The 24,115-nt window shown below is 40.0% G+C and overlaps 1 protein-coding gene across 1 annotated transcript in view; it reads left to right on the top strand.

Moving 5' to 3' along the window:
• The window catches only part of LOC124171611 (segmentation protein Runt-like), a 54,814-nt gene that overhangs the window by 8,554 nt on the left and 22,145 nt on the right, over positions 1–24,115 (top strand). Inside the window, exon 2 of the mRNA XM_046550818.1 lies at positions 12,705–12,818. Coding sequence (XP_046406774.1) covers positions 12,705–12,818 — 114 coding nt within the window. The remainder of the gene's footprint in view (positions 1–12,704; positions 12,819–24,115) is intronic.

Below are 24,115 nucleotides of genomic sequence, written 5' to 3'. Positions count from 1 at the left end.
CTAAAGCAGCTTGCAAAGCATCAACGAATGAATCCACGAAAATTAAAAAGCATCATCCACTGAAACATATCGACTTCCACGAAAAATGCCGTTTTCAATGAAACAATATGACGCCGTGAAATTCTATAACCATCCGGTCCACAAACTTCCTGGAAGCCTCAGTTAAAGTACAAATATCTCTCGGTTTTTGTCACGCAAAACACTTCACACAGGGTTAACTCAAAGAGAAGATGATTCAAAACTACAATATTAATAGGAATGAAAACAAGAGATAAAACTTTATTGACGTAACTCGAAAACAACCACGTAAAGTTATTTTCCTTAAGGTCACAAAGTTCTCTTCAAAGCTCCATTGATTTATGCTGCTCTGCTCGATGAATGGATAACTTCTTACCCGGAAAACCATTCAATAAAGACAATACATCGCATGCTGTAAAGGGATGTGGGCTAGATATGATTTCCCCTTAGAAGGCAGTGATAACCGATATCCGCGTTTAAATCGTCAATAGAAAGAGAAAATCAGGAAGCCCAAGGGGTAATCTACAAAAATGCAAGTTTTGAAGGTGGCTTTCAGCGAGCAGATTTCGTGCATTCCATCCACCACTGCCGCTATCGCTCGTACACGCTAGAAAAAGCAAATGAATACATACAAATACGTTTTAACGTAGGTGCATTTGGTAGGTGTACTAGGTGTTTGTGAACTAAAGTCCGAAGATTAATTTTTTGAATTTGCTTAACGGTTATGTATTTTTTCAAGCGGATGGATGTCACTCAATTATAAATATTTTGAGTACTTCGTCGCCTTCCAAGGCATCCCTTATAACATTTAAGCGAAGTTTTGTTCTCAACAAACGAGTAGGCAAAACTGTAAAAATAGATTCGTAAAAGAACTTCTTCGAGGAAAAACACTTCTATAACATGGTGAATCCTCCAGGAAAAATCAAATAAAGCCGTAACAATATAGAAAGCTCCCCTTTATACGATTGGACAATAGTGTATTTTTTCCGCTATGGCTAATTCTACGCTAAGCACAGTTCTCTAATGGATACAACGAGGTAAACAGACTGTATATGAAAAACAACACCAGTACAGACGTTTTTATGCCATATTATCCCTACCTTTCGGGATATATTCCCTTAGAAATTCCAGGTATAAAATAAAGTACATAAAAGAAAGACTTTCACACGAAAAAGATTTAGAAACACCAACAACTATTTTTATATAAGTGCTGACATTGTAATAAAATGAAAACAACCACTATGATTTTTGCCGTTTGAAAAGTCAAACAATATCCCCATTTAGGACGAGAACAGATCGAAATGTTTATTTAATTTAAATATTCATTCACTCGGAATGTAATCAATTCAGCAAGATCGCCCAAAAAGCAAGTGGACAAGCACGACCAGTGTTTTTTTTCATTCCGTAACAGTCGTTTGACACGCATGTAAAATTTTCTATCATCGTAAAATTTTCAGGGTATATGGAATAAAACTTACTTAACATTTACATTTATCACACATTTTAAAATTTTAAATCGGTCTCATCCATGTTTTTTTTTTCAAAAATGTATAAGACACAGACAAATGTAACCGAATATCTGCCAATAACACACTGAAAATTTCCAAATCATGACTCAAGTTTTGGGCGTCATATAAGTCAAGGAAAACGATAAAATAAGGCCAGTCAAAAGGGAATGATACGTCCTCTTAATCCAAAACACACTCACGTGTATGAAACACAAGGATCAGTAGTTAAGTGCGTAAAACTCAAGTGGATGATAAACACTCCTACATAAAACTAAATCATAGCATTCCCGCCCACGACAAGTGCCACGAAAAGTAAAATGTGAGTGAAACTCGCGATCCGACCGCAATGTGTTAAGACTCCGAAGCCGACGACAAGGAAATATGTTGCGATCAAGGAGCAGAGGGAGTATAGGATACAGGACCCTCTCAATGGTCCGGGGATGAAGTATCAGTTTTGTTTCCTTTGATGCTGAAGGATTTAAGTCATTGTAAATAATGGGCGACCCACCAGCCCCAAATCCACCACCGACTCTATACCCCCCCCCCCCTTCAGCCTCCAACCTCCCCTCCGCACCCCCCCTCCACTGCTCACCCTCCCCTCGCCCTCCGCGCCGCGCCCACCAATCAGGGAGCGCGGCGAGCGGCAGATGTGCAGCGGAGGGAGCCAAACATGGGACGGCCGAGCCCGCGATCCCCCCACCCCCGTCCCTCCCCCGATGGAGAGGGAGTGAATAAGAGACGAGCCGCGGCGACTCCCCCGCGTCGATCCCCTCCGCCCCCCCCCCCTTCACACACGCTGCCGCCCCCGACCCCTCTCCCCCCGCCCCCACACCGCCTCCGATCGGGATGAGCACACACCTCCGAGGACGGGAAACCAACACTCCCTCCCCACTCCGCTTTTCCGCACAAATCGATCTTTTCGGCAATGATTATTCATCGAATCGTGTCAACTGATTCTTTTTCATACCTCTCTCTTAAACTCTCCGCTCTTCTCCGTACCCAGGGTTGCTCCTTGCGCAGGTTTAAAACTAACTATTTAAGACCAATACCATATTCACGCACTACATTTGGTGATTATTATGGTCAACAAACGTTGAAGCACTACGGTATCTTTTACTTTGGTTGCCAAGCAAGGAAAGATTACCTCACTTAATAGTTCAATTAGGTCGTCGCAATAATAAGTAGGTCGTCGCCCTAATTATTATTATTATTCATCGAATCGAGGCAACTGATTCATTTTCATGCCTCTCTTTTAACACAATATAACCCAATGTTCCTTCGAAGTACAATCTAACATGCATATTGCATATATTGTCAGCTCTATTTAGGAAAGATTGAAACTACGTGTACATTTGTGCTGTAAAGTTTAATTACGAAATATGTAGCTGCCACAAAAATTAAGATTGAGTAGAAAATTTTAACACTTTTATAAGATAAGTCTTGAAAATTAATTTTTCCCATAAGCAGCTCTGAGTAAGGGTTAAAGAAAGAAAGGGTTAAAATCCAGCTCTTCTCCGAAACCAGTGCTACTCCTTGCAAAGGTTTGAAACAAAATATTTACGACCAATGTCATATTCACGCAATAACTATATCTCTCTACCAGATAATGTCGATCCTTTCCCACTTTAATCTGATTCTTTCATCAAACTTACTATATCCCAATTATCGATTAAAAAAAACTTATCTCCCCCTCCTTCCCATTTAAGACTTTCGTTGAATTTTTTATTTATATTTTTGTAGTATCGTCTCTCATGTTTTGTTATTGTTTATATTTTAAACTTTTCACTTTTATCCATTATTATCATATCACTGTTTCACAGCTAATTTACAGAAGTATTGTATGAGAAAAACTTAAATAAATAAATAATTATTACGGTCAACACACGTTAAAAAACTTCAAAGACTAGAGAACTTTTACTTTGGCCACCAAGCAAGGGAAGATTACCTATTTTATCGTTCAGCAGATCTATGCGGCAAGTATTACTCACTGAATCGTATCAACTGATTTCATTTTTATGCCAAGTGTTCTATTTCAGCCCCACTCGTTCCAATAACCTACGATGCCCTCTAGAATTTGAATAAATTTAATACGCAATAATTAAAATACACACACAGTTAATAGCAATATACGTAACTAAGTGAAAAATGTCACTGTACCTACCTATCCCACGGCATCAAAAGCCCAAAAGTAGTGAGACAAACGAACTACGTTGGCTGTGACTTAAAATTGCCACGGGATGGCACTTGAACCCACGAAATTTATGTTTTATAGATCTTTCGATAATTGACGGGGGATCGGGTTGATGTGGTGGCTGGAGTGTTGGCTTTCCACCCAATGGACTTGAGGTCAAATCCCGGCGGTGGCAGGGAATTTTCAAAGAGTGTAATGTTCCTGTTAGAGTGTAATGTGGAGGACAATTCAAGCTCAACAATCCGTCCGATGAATGGGACGCTATGCAGTGGTCACCTTGGCGCCTTTCGCTAGGAGCAGGCTAATGCCGACAGAGAGTAAATCCCCATCCTTTCTTCCATAGCCATCCCTCAGTGCGCAAATTACATAATTATAATAAGATGGTAATTATCACTCATTGAGTATATAAATCATAAAGCAGACTTTGGCAGGGTCCGCCAGTGAAACTGGACGATTGTAGGTGCTCTTAGGACGGAGTTGGGATGTAGTGCCAGGGAAGGCTATTGATGCGTTACCAATTGCACACTCAGCCATTTCAGTCGCCATGGATCGTTGGACTGGAGAGCATCGCGGCATTGCATCCAAAGTTTTTTATCAAAACGGTGGAATCTTTGTGCAAACGCGGCGAGCTTTCCATCATTTTAAAATTCCGCGTAACCGGTCTATTCTGAAAGTTTTTTCAAACCAATCCACTTGCAGACGAGATAGCAGCAATACCTGTCAACATGCTACGAGAGGTTATGCAAAATTTCCTGGCTACGCTGCAAGAATACCTTATCTGCGATGGTGGACATTTGGTGGACATAGTGTTCAGAAAACAGTTTTTCTCGTTTTTATTCAAACGGGCTGCTTTTGTACATTTAGTTAATTAGTAAGAAAATATTTAAAACTATTTTTCAACATGTAATTTCTTTATTTAATCACCCCATTGGAGAACCCTGTGTGAGAGCCAAACCGCACTGCGGGACCTTTCGACCTCATATCCATGGTATCGTTTTTTTTTAAAGTCCCACTATATTTTGGAGGAAAGTGTCAATAAGGTTTCGCATGGACGATCGGTCGTCTCCAATGCTTTACACCCCTCGCCTCCCCATCCCTCTTTCTTCCCACCTTATTATTCCCACCTTCCCACATTTGTATTATTACTATCGATGAATTTCCACAAAGTGAACTCGCCAACAATCAATCTGGTGAGTAAGTATTATATTACGATATGACTGCTTAAACGTTTTGCTAAACAAATCCCTCGCGGTCATGTCTGAGCGTGAGCTTTCTCCCTCGTGGTGTTTAGAGGTCAACTAGAAGGGGGATATGTGGCTCTGACGACTGAACGTCGCCAAATATTCCAATAGAGACCCTCTTTAAACCATTATAACCCAAGGTTGCATCTAAGAAATATCAAAAATTTATACACTGTCAGCCACATTTAGGAAAGATTTAAACTACGTTAATAATCAATCATAATTAGTCTTAAAAATGTATTTCTCCCAGAAGTAGCTCTGGGTTAGAAAGGTTCAATTCATTCAGGCGGTGAGTTATCGAAAAAATTGTCTTTCTTTCCAGTTCTGATCAATTTTTTTTAACAGAGATAATTTCAAATCCTTAAATTCAATTACCTTCTCCTATAAGGTCGCCAAATTTTTATACCGCCAATTTTTCTGACTTAGCGGAAATAGTAATATTTACACACTAAAAAAGAATGGAAGTAAAACATCACAAAAACATGACAATAAGTCAATGTAAAAATCAAAAATTATTTATAGGCGGGCCTCAAATGAATATTAGGAAATTTCTGAGTCTTTCGATACTTTTTAAGATATGGTTGAGGATGGTAACTGATCTTTGACGGAAATATTTACTTTTTCCAAACTCGTTAATCGCATAATCTTATCATTACTTTCAAAATTTACCATAGCCTTACGTATAATTCGAGGATTTATGTAGAGAACACAGGGGAGAAAATTATTAGCGACCCCGTGTCCGAGGGCTAAACTGTCGAGGAAATAGTAATGATACAAATAGTTGTAGAAATATTCCACACTTTTTGATTAGCTCGAGCGGTTTCAATGCTTACACATCATTATCAAGACCAGTCTACTATTACTACAGCTGTTTGTATTATTACTATCGATGAATTTCCACAAAGTGAACTCGCCAACAATCAATCTGGTGAGTAAGTATTATATTACGATATGAATGCTCAAACGTTTTGCTAAACAAATCCCTCGCGGTCATGTCTGAGGTAAGTTCGCAAAATTGCAGCTGTCATGTTCTCGCGAGTGTCGCACTCCTCCGTGGAGAGGAAAAGGAACTAGGGTCTCAATTTCGCTCTGGCGAAGCCGTTCGTTCCTTCCCCCCTCACCCCACAACCTTTCCGCCCCCCCAGAATTTCTCGCACCCCTTTGTGCCGCCTCGACACGACACCACCCACCCCCGCCCCACAGCGCAGTCCGGGGGGCAGCACCTCACGGCGGGCAATGAGCTGCAACTAATTAAGGGAAGCCCGCCTTTTCTTCCGCGCCTGGCGCCCTCGTGAGCCGAACAATTGCCGCGCGTTTTCCGTCGCGCGGGAAACAAAGGCAGGGGGGGTAGGGGGCGAGTCGCGTCCGGCACTCAGCCCACCCCTCACACCCCCCTCCAATTACCCCTCAGTCACCCCCCCCCCCCCACGCGGGGCCTCCTCCTCCGCCCCCTTAAGCCTTTTCTTCTACGAATCCTCCGACGTACACCTTCCGCGCCCCCCCTGACAGGAGTTAGCGCCTCCGGCAATGCGGACTTGCTCCCCAACACGTCGCCCGAGATAAGCCTTATCATTTGAATCTGCTTTTATTCTTAACGCTCCGAGAAAATAACCCTTTTTCAACCATCCATTCGTTTCGTCTCCTTCTTGGAAACCATAATATGTTTTGTTTCGTTCTCCATTAAATACACACTCGTAATGAAAATTCCCCTCTTTGACTTTTCCGGATCCTTTCAGTGATTCCTCGAACGCTCTTTGCATCCCAAATGGGCTTAAAAAGTGTTCATCAGGTTTTTCGAGAGAGAGACCACGCCACCCCAAATGATATCTTCTTTTCAGCATCTTCAGCATCGAATTAGTCTTTGTCGCTATGTGGTGTACGAATATATGGCTACCCCAAGGGCTTTTAAGAGATTACGGTGCAAATATGGCAAGAGCAAAGTTTTATTTGATCATCGTAGAATGCGGAAGGAGTTCAGGATGGAAGTGCCCGAAATAAGAGGAATTTGCAGATTGAAAACAGTCTTCAAGCTCGTGAAGAGATGAGAAAACGTGTATTTTTGTTCAGAATGATTAGAATGATTCCAATCGCATTATTCAGTCCTTGGAAAATCGGAAAACTATGGGATTATAATATTATTTAAACTAACATCATTTCATCTGATCATAGCTAAATCGGATCATTCCATTGACTAAAGAGGATCCGATGACTTGAAGCTTTACAACTGAATCGAACTTGAGATGGATTATTAATAGCAATCAATGGGATAGATTGCATATCACTATCATCCTGTACATTAATGACAGAATTCAATTGAACAGTGAGGCTTCTAAAACTCATGTATTTAAATGTATTCATTCAAACTGCTAGCTATAATTAAACCTTGCTTATTTTTCCCGAATAAAATATTATCCGCAACTCATATATGTATAAAATATTGTATATCCTGACGCATGATATCATTTAGCTAGCTTATCGCGTATAATGTTCACTGTTTAATCGCAAACGCGGGACCAGCAATACGGGGAAACCCATTGGGGCAAGCCGACCTCAAGCGGGTGTATTTAGTGATACTTGAACAAAAGCGTTTTAGGCAACTTTTTGGCTGAGAAAGGACAACATTGAGGTGCATAACTGTCGGAGTATCGGGTGCAGTCAAACATAAAGGTCAGTCCTTGAAGGCACATATTGACGAAAAGCTGATATTTATGACGACGAGAGCCATTTTTCAGAGTTGGCATAAATCCTTCGTTACGATTAAATTCACTTCACAACGGAAGGGAGAAGTACAGCGACAAGAAGGGGCTTACTGTCTTTTCTGTCCGTTGTTCGCTATTCGCAGTACTGCCGCTCAACAAGTTCATCGATTTTAGTTACATATGGCATTTTGAAAACATATGTGAGGTGTATCTAATTAAAAGGAGTTGTTGAAGAGAACAATAAGGCAAAGAAGACTGCTAGCAAAACACCATGTTCTGAAACTGAAGAATTTCCTTGCCGAGCATAATTTTTAAACAGCCGCTAACTTACTTCATACGAGGCGCTTATGTTCACCCTCTTCCCCATATCAACCATCCTCGTTCCGTTTAGTAACCATCACTATCATCATGTCCACATTAACTGCAATGCGTTAAATTTAAAAGTTCTTCACTCAACAGCAACTTTTGTCAGCTTTCCTGGCCCAAAATAGTATCCTTTTAATCCACCTGTAAATCGACAACGAAATTACGGTCAAGCCATTTTCATTCCCTTTCTTACGCGTCAAATTTTATGCACTGAACATTTCTACAGGTTTTTAGTCATTATTTTACCGGTTACAACGGCTTTTTACTCGCAGAAAGGTTCAATAGTTCTATCCCCTTATGTACCCGATATCAAGAATATTTTCATTCAACATTCCACTCATATAATTGCCTTTCTCACTACAACAGACAAAAAAACTCTGCCTTGATAGATAAATATCTTTGCTTGAGGAGTCTTGAAGGAATGGAAGGGGTTAAATGCATTAGGAAAAAAATTCCCAAGACGTTTCATTACGCAGCGGTGAGCCTTCACGACACTAACAACTATGCAACGGATCCATTTTCAGGCAATAACTAATTACCTTCACGTCTAAATACAGCGCAGAGCAAATACTAAGTCGCGCAGTGAATTTCACGAGGTGGAATATGACGGAGCGTCCCGAAAGCTCGGCTCACATAAGGAATCAGCCCTCTCTCAAACCAAACCGTCTTGACTAAAAACCCTTCAAGAGCAATTGAATCGTTTTAGAGAAACCCCATAACCGATATTTTTGTCGATTTTGACTTGTTAGAACATAATGAATCTACATTTTTAAATACATCGTTTGGTCCAGAAACTACACAACGCGACAACTGGATATAGACTGAGCATTTAAGTCTTCATAGAGTAAAAACACCTAACTTACAGGAGTTAGAAAATTTTTTCCTTGATTTCCCGAACATTCGCAAATTGTTGGCAATGGCGTTTCTGTAATAAACGATTCAATTTAATGATCAACTTCCTGAAAATATTGAGGGACGTCCAAGGTCCCGAACTCGTGGAGTGAGAGTTTAATATCTGGTGGTTGTCGGCCATGGGATATTGCACTTTCACATCAGAAAAAACAAACGATAATTAGAAGAAAAAAGCGAATAATATTTGCAAAGTTACCGAATAGAGGTGATTAAAACGATTTAGTATTTTACTTAGTGGCAGCTTCAATGCACCCCCCCTACTCGTCGTGTTCCCAGTCCCTTCTTTGCTTTCCTATGTGACTTTTAGTTTCTCTTCGTCCATGATTTAATATTTCTTCCCAATGTTTTATCACTGTTCTCCCCAATGTCGCAAATAAAAATCCATGATAAAATATATACAAAAAATGTAATTTCCACTCTTGGACATATAAATTCATATCAAATAAATGTGGAAATTACCATTTGTTGTTTTTATTTTACCATAGATATATCGCATTTTCTCTCCGTCTAGCCAGAAACGATTACATAATTAATTTAAAACCTCTCCTCAGTTAGAATAACTCCCATCTTGCACCTCTCTCTGAACATAATTGCGTTCAGAAGTGCTCTATCATACCTAACACTCTACAGGATATCACGAAGAATAACGCTAAGAGCATCGATACTACCGTGAGCAAAGGAGGCCATTATGTAAAGAAAAAAGTTGATGAGCATATCGTACCGTAAAAATGTAAAGAAAATACTGAAAATGTGACATGGAGGGAAGCGCAGTGCGGAGCGGAAACGTGAACGCTGAGGAAGGACGATGAGAAGAAGCTGGAGGCGTTTGAGATGTGGGCACGGAGGGGAAACATGAAATGTACGGAGAGAGAAAGGAAAAGGAACGAGGAAGTTCTAGACATGGTGGCGGAGGAAAGGAAACTGCTGGAGGAGATAAAGAGAAGACAGAGAGTGCGCATGAAACGGGAAATAAAATGCAGAAAACCATAACGAAGGAAAAGATTTAGAGTGTGCGGGAAGGAGGAGGACCAAGAGAAGGTTACTGAATGGAACGTGCCCTAAAAAGCCTTATGCCGAAATGAAGGAGGACACTTAAAATGGGAATAGACCGGAGGGATCCGTCAAATATTCCACTCAATCCTAGACTTACAGAATACTAACACAAGATAAATAAAGAAACACTCCAAACATGTAATTTCATACTATATCCAGTAGATTCAGCCGAGTAAGTAATGAGGAAGTGATGAGAAGAATGGGAGAAAAGAGAAGTCTTATAAAAATCCTAAGGAATGGACGGGACAACTCAGTTGGCCACATTATGAGTCATGACGGACTGATGAAAACAATCGTAGAAGGAAATGTGGAAGGGAAGAAGGGCAAGGGAATGAGTTACATCGGAAAAGTAACGAAGGATGTGAAATAGAAGAAATACGTCACAATGATTAGGGTAGCGGATAGAAGAGCTGCGCCAAACCAATCTTAGAATTGCTGACTAATGACGATGTTGATCCAGCGAACCCCAAAATTTCCCCAGCTCTCTCCAGTTCTGATAAACTGTTTCCTAGCTTCTATGCTTAAACTTCCCGCTCTAAGAAGAAAAAAAAGCACGTCATAGAAATGTAAGTGCGGGCATGGTTCCGCGCTACTACTCGGGGAAAATACAAGTGCGAGATCAAGGGTCCCGACGTAATAATATTCGGCAGTGGTGCTCCATTCCAATCGCAGCATCCCCTTGCCACGCACTCGGCGTCGCTGCCAGTTCTCCTCCGTCCGGGGTGCGGGTCGGTAATTGCGGGGCGCGGGGCGTGCTCTCCGCCGGAAAGGGGACAATCCTCGGGACGCCTTGGATGGGGGCGGAAGCAAGGGTTGCGGCTCTCCCTTTGGAGGTGTCGCCCTGGGGGCAGGCGGGTCGGCCGGGGGAGTGGGCAGGGGAGGTAGGGCGGCCGCTTGGACTTCGCCGCCGGCCGATAATATCGATCAATCCGTATTCATATGACTCACAGTGGTCATGACGCACTGTTCACTCAGCGGGGACGGTTGGAGGGGCGGTGGTCGTGAGGGGGAGGGGGTTTGGCGTTTTCGGAACCGGGGGCGAAAGGGGCGACTCTGGGTCTCGTGGACATCCAGGGCCGGCGCGCCACAGAGGCCGCCGTGACCGGTCGGCCGACCCTTGGTGCTCGCTCCGTCCGTTTTTTGATTAGCGTCGCACACAACGAGCAGCCCTTTCTGCTCCACTCCCCCGTTTCCTTACTCCGAGATAAAGTGGAAATCTACGGAATAGAGGAGTATATCACTAGCGCGAATGAAAGCCATCCCACCCGTTTGCATCAAGGCATTCCTCAAGTCAAATTTTACCCCAAGGATAAATTAGATGCTCGGTGCAAATACTCGTACACGATATTTCCTCCCATGTTCAGTTGCAAATTATATCTTACGCGCATAGGAATAGGTCAATTGTTCCAATCGATAACTTCCCTCGTATCGAAGACTAAATATTAAAAATTTCCTACCGTTACTTAATTTTCAACTAGCTATCTTTAGCTATCCTTCCTTCAGTCTTCTAGTGGTATCGATAAAGATCTATGGCATTTTTTCGCGAAAATATTTTTGCAAATCAAGCCCCGAGGTTTTTATGCTTGGACAGAATCCATCTCCAGCAACTTTCTATTATGCGGCTTACAAATCAAAAAACGGTTTGAAATGTAATAAAAATGGCGTAAATAATGATGAAAATAATTAATCAAAACATATTTCGTGCAAGGACATCGGAAACACTGCGGTGTATGAATGAATTTCCTTCGAGCAGCAGAGTAGTAATTACAGAAAAAACAACGTAGCTTAGGATGTTAATAGAAACTACGCTCTGATTGGTCATTTTAATGTTATTTTCTGTTCTAATTGCACGATAGTAATGATCTGCCATTCCGTGTATCTAATAATCCCCAATAACACCTTAAATATCACCAATGAATCGAAGTCATGATTACAATTATATAGGTTGGGAATTTGCATTGATGGGAAAAGGCATCAGAAAATTTCCTGTAAACAATCTTTATTTGGGATAACCACCTTCTTCTTAAGGTATTTCAGAAAAATGAGCCGCTTTTCATGAAATGTAGTTTCAACATAAAATTTAGATATAAGACTAAAGGGTTTAATGAATATAGTAGGTATCTCATTAAGTTTACACAAGTTTCTTATATTTTTCTTAGAAGGAAAACATTATATCAGCCACATGCAAGCGGGTGAAAAAAATGCATTTCGATTGTTTTGACATAAAATTCAAAGATTTTTAACTCAAAATTCCAACTCATATCCATACATACCTATATATTTCCATGAGTACATATTACCACGGAGCGATGGTGATAAAACACTGCATCTGCTAAAGGAACAGTTATGTCAAATACATTCCCTCTTTCATTCCTCAACAAAGCGACCTGAAAAATGTTTTAAATAGGTAAAAGCACAAACATATATTTCACAACAGCAAATGCTTAACCTATCATAGCTATGCCAAGCAATTGTAGAGAAAAAATATCTAATTACAATCAGTAAAATAGGTGATAAAATTTTGTTCTTTTATCTTAGGTACTCTTACTAAAGCATTCACTTACACATTTTAGTTATAAAATGATGCATCACTAGGAATTATCCAAGTAACATATTAGTAAAGTATTAGTTCAGAGTGCTGTGGAATGAAATGGTTGTTTTCTGTATGCATTGACGTGCAATTTTTAATATATATGCTTCACAATTTTCCTTACAGGGAAGAGTTTCTCCTTGACCATCTTGATCAGCACCACGCCATTCCAAGTGGCGACCTACAATAAGGCCATAAAAGTCACCGTGGATGGACCAAGAGAGCCAAGGACTAAATCAGGTATGATAAACAAAGATTTTTGAGGTTGTTACTATTATTATTAAGCTCATATCTATTATTTGACATTATTTATTATACTACTTCATTCATTCACACCACGCCTTAAGTGCAAACATACAAATAAATTCACAGGTAAGGAAAGAAAGGAATAGGAACATATAATAGAAAAAGGACTAGGACAAAGGTGCTGTGGTAGATGGAAAAAATCCAGAAATCAGAGGGTAAAATTGCAGCCTGACTGGGATACTATGTGTTACAATCGTTTTGCTCACTTCTGCAATATAGAGGGAATTGGGAGTGACACTATTAATACAATCAGCAGCTTCAGAGAAATGTGGCTAAAATGTGAATCTTTTACTTGCTTTAATGAAAAATATTTATCACTTTACAAAATATACGGTCAATATCATAAGCACATCAATTATTTTGTCGATAATGTGTGTTTTTCAGTCATCTGTTTATTGCCTTACATCCACAAGCACAAATAATTGAGAGTTGACTGTAACTTGGTTTCATTCTTGGATCTTGGTAAATCATTGGTTTCATCTTTTCTAGCCTTCGGAATCAACTTTTCAGGGTTATTGTAGTTACATTAGTTTATAGACTTTTCTTAATTTCTGTTGAAAATAAGAGATTTTAAGTGGATAGGTATCTCGAGAATTCATTGTACATTCCTCATGAATTTTTCCTGTTTCAAACTGCAACGACATCATAGCTAAGTAACAATTTTCACTGTGAATAATATCATTATCATGCATGAGGGGTCTAAATGATCGCCAAGCGTATTCAAGAGATATCGCGAGCACTATTACTCTTCCAAAACCTATCTTCAAAAATATTATCCACCGATTGAAATCAAATAAAGCTGTTAGTATGTACAGTTTAAAAATGGCATAAAATTAAAAGTAATAACAATACTTTTCAACTTCATTGTCTCTCAGATTCTTGCTCACAGTAGAATTTATCTATCAAGCATTAAAAGCTGGCATATTATTTCCCTGAATTACGAAAGTATGTTCACGTGACGCGCTAGAAATTTTTAAATCATACTTCACTCCTAAGTCTGCATTTAATAGCCCTAATTATAATTTGCATGAAGTCATATCATTCATAACCTCCCTTTCTGCTTTTTTTCAAGGTAATACGCTATTATAACATCCTTTTTTTAATAGTCGGTATGTATCATCATTTGGAACATAACACGAGGTTATCTCTGGGTTATAGCGATTTCATACGGATTAATTTGCCACATAATGCTAAAAAAATAGCCGTATGCGTTGTTGCAGCGCTACTGTAGAGCGACTGTAAATTGAATAACCATCGTCAAAGAGGCACGCCAATGCAGGCAGGTACGTTTTACTTCCGTGGAACTATTTCACTTTCGAAAATTTTATTTTCCAATTCGAGGAAGGATTTTTCATTTCATCGGCCGATGCGGAGCAATTCCTGAAAAATAATGGCGGGCACATTCGGTCGTGGCCATCATCCATCAGTTCGGAGACTTCCTGCATCTTTTCAGGCAAAAACTCCTCTTGCACAACCGTACCGCTTTATTGTAAAATTAACCAATTTCTCGACGTTTTTCATATGCTACCGCCAACAGCATTTCAATTTTCAAAGGCAGTTGTCCCTAGGAAATTCTTCTTTCGCAAGGCATGGGTGGTTGCCGTAAACCGGGATAATTTTGCCAGCTTTTTTTTACAACTCCTTTCTTGTAAGTTAAGGTACTATAATGCTTTAAAACCATCATAAACTATTAATCCTCATCTTAAATTTCAAAATGTGTGAAAAAATGACAACTTCAGTAAAATTTTATAAGTTGAAAATAATTAAAAATACAGTAGGCAAAGATTCCCTGGAACTGGGGCAAATGGGCTATGACAGCTACCGACTGAGCTATAACAGTGGAAATATAAAAAAAAACAAAAGAGAAAAATAATTTTGAACTTTTAGAAAAGGCTAAACATGCCACGAGTTTCATTGTAAGGAGGATCAATTACATCGACTGTGTGATGAAAATATAGGCGCCTCTCTTTGTTGCGCGCCAAGTATAATATTTTTCTAAACCTGGCACAGTTGTCCCTATTGGCAAAGTACGGTTACGGTATATCTTATTGTGCATTTAACTAGGTGGAAATCGGCTCCATAAAATCAGGAGGAATCGGCTGAGATCAATAAAATAGGGGGAGGTAGAGTTTATTCGAGGAATATTTCGAAACATTCATTCATTGCGCATGCTCGATGACGTAACTTGATTCTTATATTCCCTCCCTTTTCTGCCACTCCTGCATTAATCAAGACCACAATCCAAGTAACAAAGAAAAATCAATAGTTAATATTACATATTTAGCGCAACTTCACATGCTCATGGATGGCTTTTATCTACATTAAGAAACACTACATCATTTAACTAATTAACTGCTATTACGAAATTGCATTTATTCCAGCAAAGCCTACGGTTTGACGTTAATTTTCTCTCTCGTTCATTTTTATTTCGGTGGAGGCTAAGGATAAGCCATAGAGAGGGCAATTAATGGGTGACAAATTAGGAGTACTCGGGGTATATTGGCTGTTCATTAACTATATAACGAAAAGATAGAGCAAACATTCTGCTTAAAAATAAACACCCATCGTCATGTCTCAAAATGAGAACGTCTAAATGGAAAATTGACCCATATAATAAGAGCTTCTATGCTGTCCATTTTCCATCCATGCCATTTCAGATTATGCAAAATATAGATTCTTTTTTATAGATTAAAAATTACCACCGCTTAACATTTTAATACATGCCTTTGGATTATTTCCTTAGGAGATGTCATTTGTTTTGTGGCCTCGCAAGACATCCTGGTGGGCTAGGATTACAGAATGTTTATTAACTCCTTAACGAATGAGGAGCATGACCTTGTTACCCACACGCTTTCAACTTATGAATTCTGAAGCGCTAAGTGGGATCTGTATGAATCATAGGCTCCATTTAAAGCGCTTTTGTAACATATGCTCACCTATCCCGAAAGGTGAAATTAGAATATGTTATACCAATGAGAAATAAAAAATCCGTCCACTGAGATAGTCACACGAAATTTAAACGGAAAATTAAAATCGAGCATGACACCATACTCTCAAACCGATTGCACCGCGAACATTTAAAATGGAAAGCGGAATGCACATTTACAAAATACAGGAGAGGGGGGGGGTCTACCTTTAGAAAAAAAAACTCCGCAATAATCGTTATCAAATATTGCACCTGTGTACATACAATGAATAAGCTACTCGATAATTGATGTATCGCAAACCAAGCAAATTACCTTTTTAACCATGGAGTATCACTAATTTATATTAGCACCAGCTCGTAGCGCTGCTTCAATTATTGCCTAGAAATTTCAATGCTTTATCATTGAAAAGTACATTTTAAAGTTACAATCATCGACGAAAATATGCACAAATCTAATATGACAAAAGTCGAAATGGATATCTGAAGGTATTCAGATGTTGACAGAGGATACCTTAGAGCAATAACAATAATACTAATGAATTTTTCCTCGAGAGAGAGACTACTTAAATAATAAAGCGCTAGCGCTCGGAGAAAATTATTTAACACTAGTTGTCAGAATCAGATATGCTTATGGAAAGCCACCAATATAAAGCGGTCAAACGAGTTTCCATATCCAATACTCATCTGATGCTTAAAACGGGTTATCTCTGAATTAAAAGCTTTCGAAAAAACTTACGGCACCTAACGTCAAGAATTCTGTCATTCGCCATTCCTGGTTAGCAAGAGGAGTGTTAAATCTGCGCGCTGTTGTGCTTGATAATCCCTAGCAAGTGCCTCCCCAAGCCAGTTTTATGACGCGTCACATCCGTGCACGACGCGGCGGTAGGAACAACAACTTGAACCATGCTATTGTGGTATCTCTACAAGATGTACGATAGCTTCCACTCGGCTGTAAGCAGCCTCGTCTATTCCAGGAGTATCCCTCATTATGCAAACTCTAGGACCAAAAACGTACGCCCTGTTTCTCGGATGTATATAAGTAGATACTGCCTCAAACAGCTCACAGAGCACACGTATACTTCCCAGCACTCATCAATCACATCCCACTAGTGCTTAAATGAAAAAATCACCATCATGAAAATTCCAAATTAAATAGTAGATGGACTACGTCATGGTTGATGGACTAATTAAATCTACAGAAAATGCATCCCTGTTAAGTAAAAACCCGTATGCTATTAAAAATGTGAATATTCGTAAAAGCTAAGTCAGAATGAATTCCAAGAGCGAAAATACCTTCGTTCGTGTCGCCCGAGAAACCTCGAGCAAATGTTTAGACACAAATACCACAATCCTCTTGCTTCTTATATTGTAGGGATCTCTTACATTAGACTTCCATTTGATGCCTTCCAAAAGTCATTTATTCTCAAGTATTCAATTAGTTTTAATACGTATGGAATTCGTTATTCCACTTTTCCCAAATATTGTATTTTAATTCATAAGATATCTTCATGGAAACATAAACTTTAAGTTCTTTATTAACTTAGTTTTAAACTTCTTTAAAGGACATTATGGATGTTTTGACATTGTAAAACTTTCAAAATATTTACATTGTTCCCCTAAATAGTGCTAAAATTATGAAAATCTGTTGACGAGCTACACTCGAAATTTCAGCGCAAGGGGTTTTAATTGAGCGAATTTTGAGTAAAAAGCGTCATGGGCTGGAATTTACTGCAACGGCCGATTGCAAACCACGTCTTTTAGCAGGACCTACGAGTCTGTAGGAAGCACCTTGACTTCACTTGGCGGTGAATTCTACATCATTTATGCCGAGCATTCCCTCAGCCGATGCGAGAGTGATACACATCTTTATCTGCACGTGAATCTGTTTCAGGAAAGTAGATAAGTCGATAAAACTCAGAGGGTTCACACACACAAGAATGTGCAGCTAAGTGGAAAGCTCCGCACATCGCCAAAGGCAAGAGGAACAAAACGGCAAACCGGGGAAGCGGACGTGCAAATGTCGGAGGAAGAAGTGCCCGGACCGCGAGGCCAGGCCACCGGTTGGACCCTTTGTGCGGATGCCATAAGGGGACAAAAATTCCCAGCCATAAATGCATCAGCCATCCCACACACCCCCAGAAATCCCTCCTCGTCCCCCCCCCCCCCCCCCCCCGTCCTCCCGAGGCACTCTCACGCTGTGCCTCTGTCCCGTGGATATTTCAAGGGTGCCACGAAAAGTCTTTTCTTTCGCCACCGTTGCTTTTCATACTTTGTGAACGCCGAATACCGTTACACTCCTTGTCTGCTGAGCTGTTTACTTTCCGCCATGCTACAAGTTCTTCTCTCTTCGACCCATTACCCTTGGGCAAATTCGGAAACGCATTTCTGATGCTATATAAATTGACACAATGTTCGTGAAGCGCGGGGCCATTGAATCACACCAGAATTTGACTGATGTGTTTTATCAAAATTTTTCATGCCAAGTAGACAGAACTTGCTCTGAAATTTTACACAGAAGAATAAAACCATATGAAAACCAGGATTCGTGATTACGTACTCGAGCTCTACTAGGAGCAAATTTGATCAATATTCGTGAGGATAATTTTCTCAGTCATCGAGTTCCCATGCCGAAACTATGCACTATTTTCTGTTTCTAAGAATCAACTGAACTGCATACCCCATTCAGCTCAATGTTTGACAGTACTTAATTTCAGCGGAAACTGTTAGATATTAATACAGAAACTCCTATTATACAACGAATTGTCAGGCGGGGCATTTTAATGCAACCCAGAATTTCGGTTCATAAGCGTCCGGGCTATATTAATCCAATTCTAACTTCAAGTAATACTTTAAAAAAGAGGAACTGATACCACCTTATTACGAAAAATGTACAGTAATTATGAAAAAAGTAAATTTTCACAGTTACTCCTATCTGGTAAAATAAAAGTTGATATCGTTTGTAAATAGCATCGGATATGCAGCAAATATGCGCGGCGTCTCAATTCCTCTTATCTATGTCGAACTCTACGTTTTACAAGAATGTACATGCAGATTCTCCACAAATATTCCCCGCAATGGAACACGAAATAGAAATTGAAAATATTAAACGGAGTAGGATATATACGACGATTGACGTGGCCAGGGACAGTCTGATGACTAGTAAGGCAGGCCTCAGAACAAAAGATGGAATGTTGCATGCGTAAAAAATATTCGACGAGGTATTTTTGTTCTATTTGACGAGTATGAATATTTATCCATTGCAAATGTGATATTTTTTTGCCGCGTAAAAGAGGATTGGGAATGCATTCAAGTACTCAATATTTGTTTCATATTTACAAGTTCGAAAAGATGGTTTTTCAAGCTCTTACGAGTACTTATCTTCAATACGTAAATAAGAAAAGCCATTACCGAGCAGAGTTAATTACTTCATATCAGTGAATATGAATTATAAACCCATGACTAAGTCCTCACAGGGGTATGTTGTGGCACAAGTTACGAGACTGCACATATTGGGGCTGATTGTTAGCACAACAGGCAAATCGTGCCAAGAGAACTACAATAACTCTATAGCATGAAATTCCGATAAGTTTATTTTTATTTCTTGGTCACCTTTTAACAAAAAATATGATAAGATATCCAAGACCTCATTACATTACTATCAGCGTGTATCAGATTAGGAATTATGAAATGCACGTTTTACTTTCAGCAAGAGAAATAAAACCATCGGATTAAAATTATCAAAAAATCTATTTGCAGAGATAAAAAATGATATACGTGCGTATAGATATCTTTACATTTTGGTATAACATATTGTCTTTCTCGCGCAATACGAGACTGAAGCAATGGGTTCTTAAAAACGCGTAACGAAGAAGAGAGGCGAGTTTATATGTGCAGAGAATGCTAACGTACGCACGCAACGTATTATTTTCAGAAGTTCCCAGTTATTGACTGTCTACTGGTAATTTAACTTTTTTATGGTTTCAAACTAAGGTACAGTCATGGTATATCAGGTATTTAGAATCCTGTAAGATAATATTCCCACACCGATATTAGTAAAATAAATGATGCCGACATTAAACACCTTTTATTTCCGCTATGAACAGATATGGTATTACAACGCCTATGACCGTATTCCGTTGTACAGTATGTAACGTTGTTATACACCCAGACCTCTTATCCATCACTGAAGTGCGCACTGCGCAGTAATTCCCCCACCGCCAGGCAGCACGAGAGAGGGATTCCCCCGTAAAGCGGACCCCAAAATCACTCATTGCGCATGCTTGATGACGTACAAACCTATTCCCCTCTTCCTTCCAGCTCTCGCCTGCTTAAGTTTAGGGAGTTCAGCCAAATCCCCACTCAGGAGGGCCGACCTTACCAAAAGCTACGCATACGGATTAACTGAATGTCATATGGGAATCAAAATAGGCCAAACAATACGAATTAAAGACTAATTTCCTTAGCAATCAGGCAATAATCATCTGTGCAATTGGAGGTAACCTATTTACTTTAGAATTAAAATCATAATTGAATCAATTTGTACGATTTTTAACCTTATATAGAAATTTTATAGAGAAATTGAATGGATCCTAGCTCGCCATAAGGTCTTGACTGAAGATCAGATGTATCCATGAAAAAATATAAAATATAATTGTTATTTCCACACTTGAATGTAAAACGCCACTACAATTTTTTTATATATTTAACAGTAGAAATTACCATATTTAGTTTATATTTTATTGCGGATATATCGCATTTCTACCATGTCAAGTCTGAAACGATTTCATACGAAGATCAAAGGCTAAAACCCTCAGTTAACAATTGCTAAGAAAAGTAAGTCGCACGCACCATGTTCATCTAGGGTTTCCTTGCCCCATCAATGTCAACCGTTCACTTATGAACAGTAAAAAAAGGGGGGCGAGGAAGACCGCCACGACTAAGTGTCACCGTCGGGCTTCCTCCACTCATTAGCAGAACTCCGCCTACAAGCAGGGGATCGCCCGTCGCATGCTTTGCCTAAGCTCCGAGCGGGGCCTCTACTTCCATACATTCGATTTGCTGCCGCCGAAAGGTAGCAGCCAATCAGGAGACAGATACATAACTGAAGAAAAATACTGAAACAATTCTCGGGTTCTACGCCGGGTAATCAGCTGCAGGTCTACCAGGGTGTCTAGCCTATCAAAGCAGGAAAATTCATGCATAATTCCAGCTTTTCCAGGGCAATTGTACAAAATTCCAGGTTAATCTTACGTGATTACTGCGATAGATAATAGTTTCAAAACACCCTAAATTACTTCAATAATTTTAATTAATATCATATGCATGTCTTTACAAGGACAAGGAATAGGTTAGTTAACACACATTGAACTTAAAATTTAAATTTATTCAATGCAAGCCAAGAAGCTGCTCCGACCTCATAAGTAGATGTGGACGTCACCTGGCATTTTATTCTTCGTGTTTTTTTAATCTAAATTGAGTCAACAGTGCTTAACATTTCGATTCTGTTGTCTAGTCTGACATTCTACGTTTCCATGCGGCTGTAAAAAAATATGCTTAGGTACGGCACTTATAATTATGGCAGAAAATGAGTGTAGAACATGCAAAATTTGATGTGAAATGAATTGAAAATAAAATATTTTGAAATTCCAGGTTGGAGCAAAAGTTCATCAGGGACGAAAAATTCACGCACAATTCCCGATTGTACCGGTTTTTCCGTTCTTCCGACGTTTCGAAGAACGTCTCGTTCTTCATCCTCACGAGATCTTCTCAAGAATGTGACTTGTTCCTCATCCTTAGAGGATCTTCACAACAAGGTCTAAAGAATATCCCCTGATGATGAAAAAAAATCGCTCTTCGTAAAGTCGGGAGACATGCAGCCAATCACATGATGGAGACTCCGAGAATCCTTTCTGCACCTGATACTTCGGGATAATCTAAGGTTTTACATGACGAGAAATATATCGCTAAAAGTTTTTTTCAATTCAACACTCCGATGTGTCCAATCAAATCGTGACACATTGCTGATGGGCGAACAAAACAACCGCTTTCGATCACCATTTCTGACGAAAAGTACTGGTCGTGCAAATAATTGTAAAATATTTGCACTAAAAATGTATCACGTTGAATGGAATGCACGCATTTTTTTCTAATTAATTTCAGCCACAAAAATCACATATAAAATATCCATTACTATATTTGATTTCTCTGCGGACGCAGATTTGGATCGATTGATCGAAAATAATGAATTTTAGCCCTCCACTCTACTGCATTATCTCACCAGTGATTGAAGATTAACGGATATGCATAGCTCACAGACTATCATTCCTTTTCATCATAGAGAAATTAAGTAAGGAGGATCATGCATGGCTAATGCAAAAAATGAAGTCCACATTTCGTAATTAGAAAATCCACGCGTATATATAACGCTAAAAATATTAACACTGTGATTAGTAAGAAATTATTCATGGGCTGAAATGTAGCAATATAAGCGGTCTTGAATGGTTATCTGTGTACAATCAGCGTTTCACCTCTTCACAGAATGCCCGACGATTTGTCCACTACAGCAAAGAAAACAAAAATAATCTGTGTTTTTCCACATGTATTATTAATCTGACCGAGTTTACGACGAGCTTGGCTTTTAACCATAACCTAAATACTTATTTTACCGCGGTTCATGAGGTATGTGTTCATGACGAAGAGTTTAAAAATATTTTCTATGGCAGAAATTGCATCAATTGTTTCTTCTAAGTCATATTGCTTATTAGAATTGAGAGGGTGAGAAACCAATGGGTCCAAGTGATTTTTTTCTAAACAGAGTTAGGCACAGAAAGATACAAAAACATACAAGAAATATACAAAAACTTGGTGGCCAAGGGAGACGAGTGAATCTCTATATTGTGTTGACATCGAGTGGAAAATGAAATGCACAACTTAATATCTAGTTGATCACGTTTGTTTTCTTTATCTAATTTCTCTTCATAACTCTGTTTAGGAAAAAATCACTCGTACCCCTATGTTTCCCACCCCCTCAAATGTGCTACTAATTTCTGAAAAGAGTCATGACTATGAAATAAATTTGCGCAGTATCAGAAATAACTTCGGTGTAGCTATCACCACAGTTAGTACAGATAGAAGAAGGGAGTACACGAGAGAAGAGATAATATGCTTAATAAATTCGGCTAGTCTCCGTTGTTGCTCAGCGCGAACTTTCAGTCATACCACGGCAGCAAATTCGGGGCAATGAGATTGAATGGTGATTTAGGGAGGTGGCCGTGACTCCCACTTTTTGCCCTCCACACTGCCGGAGAGGCGGGAAGAGGCCACTCAACGCGGGCCCATTGGCAATTAACCCCACGGCGCCACCAGCCAGGCGCTGCATTTTGAAGGTGATTATGGATTTCCCACCCCTGGACATGTGCCAACCCCTCGTCGGGACAATACCCGTCGATGGCGAACCAATCCGCTCTGCCACCCACTCGCGCTCCAACAGCGGCTCCCGAGCTCCCAAGAGTGTGCTTAACATTTGGATTGGCATCTCGGGAAGAGCAGCCACACGTATCCGGGTGCACGGTCGAGAGGCGGCTCATCTTTTTAGTGTCACTTCACCTCGCAACGAGCCTCGCCATTCATCTCCGCGACGCACGGACGGGTGGGAATGAGCCACTCACCTGCGCGATTATCGCCCGGGTGAGAGTGACTACCTTGTCGGGCTGTTAGAGAATGGTTTTGAACCGTTTGGTGATCGGACGCGAGTCATAACCACGGTGAGTGGCCGAGGGGAGAGGGACGCGGGGCTGATTGGAGGGCTTGGATGCACCCGCATCCCGGCGGGGCGCGCCATGTCGGCGCGGAGAATTGAACGGCTCTGAGTGCTCCCGGGCCGTGAAGCTGGCGTGCCGATTAAAATGACCCTTTGGAGTTTTAAGTGACAGCAATTGACTATCCTCTTTGTTCCCTCTTGGGCTGATTTAAGCAGCTATTCTTTACTTCCCCCATCTCCAAGTTGATGCGGTGAATATATCGTTGAGCCAACCGATGGTGCTTTAACATAGCTTATTCACTGATAGTTCTAAAATTTAATGGATATATCGTAGAGCCAGCCGAAGGCGCTATGACTTAGGTTATTCACCGATAGTTCTAAAATGTAACGAATACATCGTAGAGCCAACGGATGGTACTTTAACTTACAATTAGCTTATTCATCGATAGTTATGAAATGTAATCAATGAAAACGATATCCATTACAAAGCTTGTAATGGCACCTCATGACTAGACGTCAAAAACCACAATAAGGGTCCCTTTGAAA

The sequence above is a fragment of the Ischnura elegans genome, chromosome X (genome assembly GCF_921293095.1).
Source record: "Ischnura elegans chromosome X, ioIscEleg1.1, whole genome shotgun sequence".
NCBI classification, from domain to species: Eukaryota; Metazoa; Arthropoda; class Insecta; order Odonata; family Coenagrionidae; genus Ischnura; species Ischnura elegans.
The sequence above is the reverse complement of the archived record's forward strand: the minus strand, read 5'-3'. Positions and strand labels throughout refer to the sequence as shown.